At 46.4% G+C, this 9,716-nt stretch overlaps 1 protein-coding gene across 4 annotated transcripts in view; it reads right to left on the bottom strand.

Moving 5' to 3' along the window:
* DEPDC5 (DEP domain containing 5) overlaps positions 1-9,716 on the bottom strand; it is a 73,020-nt gene that overhangs the window by 27,456 nt on the left and 35,848 nt on the right. For 3 of the 4 annotated variants that reach the window (XM_010828817.1, XM_010828816.1, XM_010828819.1), the window contains exons 26-30: positions 9,427-9,610; positions 9,103-9,263; positions 6,159-6,276; positions 3,898-4,065; positions 1,222-1,441 (exon numbers count right to left, since the gene is read on the bottom strand). In XM_010828817.1, coding sequence (XP_010827119.1) covers positions 1,222-1,441; positions 3,898-4,065; positions 6,159-6,276; positions 9,103-9,263; positions 9,427-9,610 — 851 coding nt within the window. The remainder of the gene's footprint in view (positions 1-1,221; positions 1,442-3,897; positions 4,066-6,158; positions 6,277-9,102; positions 9,264-9,426; positions 9,611-9,716) is intronic. The other variant, XM_010828818.1, reaches the window with a different exon arrangement.

Below are 9,716 nucleotides of genomic sequence, written 5' to 3'. Positions count from 1 at the left end.
TGGGACCTGATGCCATGATCTTAGTTTTCTGAATGTTGAGCTTTAAGCCAACTTTTTCATTCTCCACTTTCACTTTCATCAAGAGGCTCTTTAGTTCTTCTTTACTTTCTGCCATAAGGGTGGTGTCATCTGCATATCTAAGGTTATTGATATTTCTTCCAGAAATCTTGATTTCAGCTTGTGCTTCCTCCAGTCCAGCGTTTCTCATGATGTACTCTGCATATAAGTTAAATAAGCAGGGTGACAATATACAGCCTTGACATATTCCTTTTCCTATTTGGAACCAGTCTGTTGTTCCATGTCCAGTTGACTTGACTCCAAAACCAAGGTTCTTTCCACTACACAGCTCTCCTGGAAATGATGCTGTGTACAGAAGACAGCTGAACTTGAGGTTAAAAACAAAAAGTAAAAACACAACTGATGATGAAACACTGCTCAGCAATGGACAGGAATGAACTGTGGAGTCAAGTGACAAGTTAGATGAATGCCAAAGGCGTTATGCTGAGGGGAAGAACGCAGCCTGGAAAGATTATGCGCTGTATGATCCCATTTATAGGGTATTTGGAAAAGACAACTGTAGAGTGATGGAGAACAGACCAGTGTCCACCAGGGTTAGAGATGGAGGGATAGTGTGACTCTAAAGGGTGCTGGGAGAGCTTTCCTTGGAGTGACGGAACTGTTCTGTGTCCTGACCGTGGCGGTGATGGTGGTGGCATGAAGCTATACGTTTATAAAACTGAGAGACCTGTGTGCACAGCCACACAGGCGTGCACATGGGCCGAATCATCCCAGATCAGCCCTTTGTTAGCTGGGTGTCCTCAGACACATCCTTCCATCACCGCTACAAGCCTCAGCACCCTCACTGGGGAGTGAGTCACTGAAAGGAGGCCCAAGGGTGCGGGTAAACTGTACAAGTGACTGAAGTGACATGGCTGCTGTTGAGCAATCCGGTACCAGGGCACACAGGCAGCTGTGCCTGACACAGGGAACCCTGCCGGGAGCTCATGGAGGGCTTTGTCTTCGGGTGGGGAGCTTTCCCCCGCTTCCCCCACCACCAACCACTGCATCCTGCACTGAAGAAGAACCCACTCTGCTGGACTGAACATAATCTCTGGGGGGCTGTGGGGTAAAGAACTGGCCGGGGAGGGGCTGCTGACGTGAGAAGAGGCGGGCCCTGCAGCCCACACCCGGCTCAGCCCGCGAGGGGCCCCGGGGCCTCACCCGCATCATGCGGTCCGAGCGGTGCCGCCGGCGGATGCGGTTCAGGCCCTCCACGAAGCGGATGAAGCCGTCCAGGAGCTGCCACTCCTCCTCGTCGGCCCGCGGCCGGTCCCCGTAGATGTCGCAGTGCGCCTCTCCCTCCGTGATGCGCTTGGTGGCGGTGACGCAGGCCGGCAGCAGCAGGAAGCGTGTCCTCCAGAACTTCAGGGACTCGATTAAGCTGCGGAGGGATACAGTGGGAAAACGAGTGGAGGTGAGACCAAGCCAGTGGAGGTGAGACCAAGCCAGTGGAGGTGAGACCAAGCCGGTGATAGAAGCACCTCCAGCGAGATGCATCCATCTCAGCACCCCCCCACCCCCACCTCCAGAGTGGGGTGTGGAGGGTCCATCTGCCTGGGAGCACGTGCCCATCTGAGGTTGCAGGCTCCAAGGGAAGACCTCCAAGGCTGCTCTTCCCTTCTACCCCAGAGACACTGGAATGCTTGTGTGCGCCCAGGCCCAGTGCAATGGCAGCCTTTTATCATTACAACCATAAATCACACATAAAAATGAAAAGTTAAAAACAAGACATCAGAAAGCTTTTTATGTAGAGAATGCATATACAACAAGGTCCTACTTCACAGCACAGAGAACTATATTCAATAGCTTATGATCATCAAAAAGAACGAAATACTAGCCAGGACAGGGAATCAACCTAGATGTCCGTCAGCAGACAAAAGGATAAAAAAGCTGTGGTACATATACACAATGGAATATTACTCAGCCATTAAAAAGAATGCATTTGAATCAGTTCTAATGAGGTGGATGAAACTGAAGCCTATTACACAGAGTGAAGTAAGTCAGAAAGAAAAACACCAATACCGTATACTAATGCATATATATGGAATTTAGAAAGATGGTAATGATGACCCTATATGCGAGACAGCAAAAGAGACACAGATGTATAGAACAGTCTTTTAGACTCTGTAGGAGAAAGCGAGGGTGGGATGATTTTAGAGAACAGCATTGAAACATGTATATTATCATATGTGAAACAGATTGCCAGTCCAGGTTCGATGTATGAGACAGGGTGCTCAGGGCTGGTGCACTGGGATGACCCTGAGGGATGGGATGGGGAGGGAGGTGGGAGGGGGGTTCAGGATGGGGAACACATGTACACCCATGGCTGAGTCATGTGAATATATGGCAAAAAACACAATATTGTAAAGTAATTAGCCTCCAATTAAAAAACAAAGAAGAAAATACCGCCATTACTGTGACATGGATGCACCTAGATATTATCATAATGGATGGAGTAAGTCAGAGAAACAAATATCATGGCACCACTTAAATGTGGAATCTGAAAGAACGGTACAAATGAACAAAACAGAAATTGAATCACAGATGTAGAAAACAAACTTAACCAGTTACCAAGGAGGAAAGAGAGTGGGGAGAGACAAATTGGGAGACTGGGATTGACATACACACGCTACTATATATAAAATAGGGCTTCCCTGGTGGCTCAGTTGGTAAAGAATCTGCCTGTAACGCAGGAGGCCCGAGTTCGATCCCTGGGCCGGGAATATCCCCTGGAAACAGAAATGGCAACCCACTCCAGTATTCTTGACTGGGAAATCCCACAGACAGAGGAGCCTGGCAGGCTACAGACCATGGGGTCGCAAAGAGTCAGACATGACTGAGTGACTAAACCACCATATATAAAATAGATAACTAGTAAGAACCTACTGTACAGCACAAGGAATTCCACTCAATACTCTGTAATGATCTATATGAGATAAGAATCTAAAAAAGAGTAGACAAATGTATGTGCATAACTGATTCACTTTGCTGGATGCCTGAAACTAACACAGCACTATAAATCAACTATACTCCAATTAAAAAAAAAAGAAAAAAATGTACATTTACATGAAACCATCACACTGCACACCTTACGTATATACTATTTTTGTCAATTATACCGCAATAAAGCTGAAAAAAGATTTTTAAAAATCCTAGGATAAACCATGGGGGGGCTTCTCTGGTGGCTCAGATGGTAAAGAATCTGTCTGCAATACAGGCGACCCCGGTTCGATTCCTGGGTGGGGACGATCCCCTGGAGAAAGGAATGGCAACCTACTCCAGTATTCTAGGAGCCTGGTGGGCTACAGACCAAGGGTTGCAAAGAGTCGGACACAACTGAGTGACTATACTTTCACTTTCACAGGATAAACCATAATGGAAAAGAATATTAAAAAAAGAAAGTACATATATAACTGAACCACTTTGCTATATAGCAGAAATTAATGTGACATTATAAATCTACTACACCTCAATGAAAAAAAAAAAGTTACAAGCACTCAGGAAGATGTGAAGAGCACGGACATTCCACCAAAGGGCACATCCTCACCAGGTTTTTTTGCTCTTTATTGTTCCATATGGTAAAACACATGTAACACCATTTAGCATTATAATGATCTTTAAGAGCACATTCAGTGGCGCTCAGTACATTCACACTGCTGTGTGATCGTCCCCGTCCATCTCATCACTGAGTTTTTAACCCAATCCAGATGTGTTTTTCCCTCCACTTTTTTTTCCCTAAGAATGCCCTCATTTTACAATCAGGAGGAAGAACAGAGGCATTAGATTACAGACATGTGGCAGGCCACGATGGGAGGAAGCCAACTCGGGCTCTCTGACCTGAAGTCCTCGGAGCCGGCAGAGCAGATGTACTGATCTAAGTAATTCCACTTGTACTCCTCCAGTCGCTCATGCGAGAATTCCACCCAACAGGAGACGAACTCTGAATCAGAGTGGGAGGGGCAGAGGCTGTAGGTGTAGTGGATCTGGGCGGACTCGTACGGGTACCTGAAAAACAAAGGTCCAAACAAGGATATCCGCCAACTCTTCTGTACCTTTTCTTTCTCAGTATTCTTGGCATTCAAGCACAGTGACCAACTCATCTCAGGGGGCTGGTAATGGAGATGTCTCAGTTTTTAAACCAGAAAAACATCTACTTCTGCAGTATTGATTATGCCAAAGCCTTCGACTGTGTAGATCACAACAAACTAGAAAATTCTTCAAGAGATGGGAATACCAGACCACCTGACCTGCCTCCTGAGAAATCTGTATGCAGGGCAAGAAGCAACAGTTAGAACTGGACATGGAACAACAGACTGGTTCCAAATTGGCAAAGAAGTATGTCAAGGTTGTACATTGTCACCCTGCTTATTTAACTTATATGCAGAGTACATCATGAGAAACGCTGGGCTGGATGAAGCACAAGCTGGAATCAAGATTGCCAGGAGAAATATCTATAACCTCAGATACGCAGATGACACCACCCTTATGGCAGAAAGTGAAGAAGAGCTAAAGAGCCTCTTGATGAAAGAGAAAGAGGAGAGTGAAAAAGCTGGCTTAAAACTCAACATTCAGAAAATGAATGGCATCCGGTCCCATCACTTCACAGCAAATAGATGGGGAAACAATGGAAACAGTAAGAGACTTTATTTTCTTGGGCTCCGAAATCACTACAGATGGTGACTGCAGCCATGAAATTAAAACAAGTTTGCTCCTTGGAAGAAAAGCTATGACCAACCTAGCTGCTGCTGCTGCTAAGTCGCTTCAGTCGTGTCCGACTCTGGCGAACCCATAAACAGAAGCCCACCAGGCTCCGCCATCCCTGGGATTCTCCAGGCAGGAACACTGGAGTGGGTTGCCATTTCCTTCTCCAATGCATGAAAGTGAAGTTGCTCAGTCGTGTCCGACTCTAGCAACCCCATGGACTGTAGCCTACCAGGCTCCTCCGTCCATGGGATTTTCCAGGCAAAAGTACTGGAATGGGGTGCCATTGCCTTCTCCGACCAACCTAGACAGCATATTAAAAAGCAGAGACATTACGTTGCTGACAAAGGTCCGTCTAGTCAAAGCTATGGTTTTTCCAGTAGTCATGTATGAATTTGAGAGTTGGACTAGAAAGAAAACTGAACGCTTAAGAATTGATGCTTTTGAAGTGTGGTATTGGAGAAGACTCTTAAGAGTCCCTTGGATTGCAAGGAGATCCAACCAGTCCATCCTAAAGGAAATCAGTCCTGAATTCATTGGAAGGACTGATGATGCTGAAGCTGAAACTCCAATACTTTGGCCACCTGATGCGAAGAACTGACTCCTTGGAAAAGACCCTGATGCTGGGAAATATTGAAGGCAGGAAGAGAAAGGGACAACAGAGGATGAGACGGTTGGACGGCATCACCGACTCAATGCATATAATTTTGAATAAGCTCCGGGAGTTGGTAATGGACAGGGAAGCCTCGTGTGCTACAGTCCACGGAGTTGCAAAGAGTTGGACATGAATGAGTGACTGAACCGAAACCTTCTTATTCTTCTATCATATTCTTTGTTTTTAACTGGAGTGTTAAGACTCATGCTAAACATTGTAAGCTGGATCAAATCCCTTTCAGAAATAGGTGAACTGCAACCATAAAACACAACCCTGGAAAGCAGACTTTCCTGGTGGTGCGTGGAAATCCGCTGCCAATGCAGGGGACACTGGTTGGATCCCTGGTCCAGGAAGATTCCACATGCAGCTGAGCAACTAAGCCCATGCGCCCCAACTGCTGGAGCCCAAGCACCTAGAGCGTGTGCTGTGCAACAAAAGAGGTCACTGCAGTGAGAAGCCTACACAGAGCAACTAGCCCAGACACCAGCCCCGCCCCTGCTGGCCTCAACCAGCCCTTGCAAAGCAATGAAGACCCAGTGGGGCCAAAGATAAATACATAAAAATTAAAAAAAGAAAACCTGGGAAACAAAACAGTAACTCCAAAACAACTACTACTCACTCAATCTCCCCGGTGTGAATATACATGCAATTCAGTATGCGGACAGTATGTGTTATAAACATCGCTTGGTAGGTGGACATGATCTAGGACAGAAGCTGAAAATGTTAAACCCCCAGGACTCACTTGGGAAGGTAGCGGGTCACTGTGATCATCTTGTCTTTCAGTGTGACTTTGTGGAAGGTTCTGCCCATGCTCAGCCAGTACTGGTCTTCCTCTTCCGGGCGGTTTCGGGACACAAGGCCTAATAAGGAAAAGAAGAATTTCCTCCATCTGGTTGAGGGTCCTTCCTTTAAAAGGCAATTGCTTCTCTTCCACATAGATTCAGAAAAGGAGAGACAAAAGAGGCAACACTTTCAGTTTGACAATTTCGTGGAAAAGAAATAACTCTTGGTTGGAAAAAAAAAAAGTCCTGAAGGTGGAAGATTTTTCTGTTACTGAGCCAGCCAGCAGGGGGTTGGAGTCGGGGGTACCGACAGCATCTGGATGATACACTCGAGGCTGAACGACCTGATGCCTTGTCCTCTGTGAAGGGAAGTTCTAAGCTGGATGTTAACTGACTAAAATGGAACTCCACCCTTCTCAGGCACGAGCTGCCCACTGGCATCTGAGACCCTCGCCCCTGGGGCAGCCAACCCAGCCCATGACGCCCACTCTGCTACACCATGTTTCAGACGTAAAGGATCACTTATTGGGAACTGCCGTGGCAGTTCAGTGGTTAAGATTCTGTGCTTCCACTGCAGAGGACATGGGTTCAATTCCTGGTCGGGGAACTAAGATCCCACATGCAGTGCAGCCAAAAAAACAAAAGAACCACTTATTTATTTGCTCAAATTTCCTTCTCCAAACATCTGCTCCTATTGTTTCTTCTGCCTTCTCTTCCATCTCATCTCTGCCTTCTCACCATCAAATTCCTAAAGATTGTTTAAGGTCACCATCAAGTGCCACCTTCTTCAGAAAGCTATCAGACCTCATCAATGGTGAATTCTACCCTGGATATAGCTCCTTGTGTATGTGGGTCTCACTCCCGACAAAGTAAAAGTTCCAGGAGGCCAGGGCCCAAATCTTGTTCATCTTTGTATTTTCAGTAGCACCTTATAAAATGCCTGTTCAGGGAAAAGGCAACCTGGATGGGACCACTAACATGGAAAGGGAATTCATACCACTGTGTTTAGGATAAGAACAAAATCCTTCACATGGTCTGTGCAGCTTGGGTGTCCTGATGTCTCTGGCCATGTTGCTGGCTTACTCGTGGTACTCCCCACACTTGTCTTTTAGGTGCCTGGAAAGTCTCACGAGGCCTTTGCACACACTAATCCTGCTGCCTAGCATGCTCTGCCCTCCACTCCTCTCCTCTCACACTAAAAACTCCTGCGTGTGTTTCAGGTCGCAGCTCAAACATCACCTCCTCAAAGAAGCTGCCCCTGACTCTCCAGACCAAATCCAATCCCATATTAAATACTCTCGGGCAAGCATTTTGATTTTTCCGTCATGGTCTTTATCATAACATGGCATTGTATTTCATAGTTTGACTAATGTTATTTTGTCCTATAGAGCAGGAGCTTCAGAAATACTAATGAATGAATGAGTGAATGAATGAATGAGTGAACTAATGAAATAATGAGTGAATGAATGAGTGACATAAAATGAGTGAACTAATGAATGAATGAGTGAACTAATGAAATAATGAGTGAATGAATGACATAATAAAATGAGTGAACTAATGAATGAATGAGTGAACTAATGAAATAATGAGTGAATGAATGAGTGACATAATAAAATGAGTGAACTAATGAATGAATGAGTGAACTAATGAAATAATGAATTAATGAAATAAGGAATGAATGAATAAAATGAGTGAGTGAAATAATGAATGAATGTGTGCAATAATGAATGCATGACATAATGAATGAATGAACACTGTCGTAAGTTCATAGACCCATGCTGTCCTATACCAGGCACGGTTGCTTCCATGGTGGAAGAGAATAAGATGAAGCTGAAGTTATCCTAGCAATCAGAAAGGTTATTAGTAGAGTCTATAATATGAGAAGGCGGCATCACGTGATGCATATCACAAGAGGCTTTTAGAAAAAACCCAGAGGAACCCAAAGCTTCATGCTGAACAATGGGCCCTGGACGCAAGGACCACTAAGCCTCCATTGACAGGTCCATGCTTCTTTGATCCTCTGACTGGAGGAGCTTTAATGGAACCAAAGCTGGCCTGAGGTTTGGTTCTGGCTGTCTAGGGAGCAGGGTGGGGTGCTCACTAGCTACAAGGAGGAAGCAGGGGATGAAGAGATGCTCAGTGATGGCTCCAGGAAGTGACCGCCACTCTCTGGTTCCAGGCCCCCACATGTAATTCTCGCTGCTGGACTTGTTTCAGGGGAGACCTCCAGAGCCCAACTCAAACTCAGCCAGCACCACCGAGTCTCTGTACTCACTAGCCTCTGCCACTCATGGATGACCCATCTTGGCTTCCAGTCACTGAACTGCAATGAGCTGCAGTGACAAGAATAGGGAAGGAGGGGAGAACAAGCATAAACTTCAGGTTCAGGTAACATTAGAGGACCTACTGTGTCAGGCACTGTGCACGAAATAAACCCAGGCCTTTGGGACAGGAATATTCACCCTGTAGTTTGACAGTTCAGCCCCTGCTCAGCCACCTGGGACCCAAGGAACTGCTCAAGCCAGGCTGGAACATTCCTGAACTTAGGCATACCCTCTTCCTTAAAAGGAGAGCTGGAGATTAAAGAGAGTTTTAAGATAAGTCTGAACTTGGAGGAGACGTTAATTCTTGTATAAAGTGAAAATTTTAAGGGAAAAAAAAATGGGTAAGCAATATAGCAGAGAATATCTGTATAAATATGCCATTATATAGATGCATTAATATGTTATTATCAGTATACATAAACATATGAATATATATACATAAACATATGAAATTACTAGATCAAAAAAAATGTGTGTTGAAAAACAATGACTTTAAGTGTATGTATTCCCTACTATCTTAAGAACTTGTTTCCACAAATTGAATAGAGGAGAAAACTCAGGGTCTGCAGTGGAACCTCACCCCGGCTGTAGAGCGGGCTGCTGCTGAGTGGCGGTGGGCCAGCAGGGCTGGGCTTCTGTGCGCGGGGCTGAACGATGATCTGGTAACCCTGCATGAGCCGCTGGCAGATGAACTCTTCAAATACCTGCTGGGCCGTCATCTGCACGCCCTCCTCATCCCTCCTGAAAAGACAGACGGCGTTCACAGGACATGCCAGGAGCACAGTGAGAGAGTCCCCAGTCCCCAGCTCCATCCCCGTGAGCCCTTCCGTGGTGGTACGTGAAACTGAAGGTTTGCAAACCAGTCTTGGGAGAAGCAAAAGCCAGGCACCTCTCTGTCACCGACCTGTCGATGTCAGCCTCCGGGAGGAGATCGTAGCAGCCCTCCGTGTAGTCATTCTGTAGGCCCTGGCGGTCGGGGAAGTAGTCCGTGGTGAGGGGGAGGCACGCGGGAGTCGTGAGTGACTTCCAGTCCACACCAACTGTGCAACAGAAGCCTGGCACTACAGGGGGAGCAGACAGCGTCAGAACTGCCTCGTGTGAACAGGGAGGAAGGTAGTGAGGTCACCAGGCAGGTGTGGGATGTGGGTGGGGAGTGGGGGGGGGAAGGGCAGTGTGATAGGTGATCAAATTGCC

Source organism: Bison bison, unplaced genomic scaffold (assembly GCF_000754665.1).
Source record: "Bison bison bison isolate TAMUID 2011002044 unplaced genomic scaffold, Bison_UMD1.0 scf7180017864495, whole genome shotgun sequence".
NCBI lineage: Eukaryota > Metazoa > Chordata > Mammalia > Artiodactyla > Bovidae > Bison > Bison bison.
This window is presented reverse-complemented; position numbering and strand designations above follow the sequence as displayed.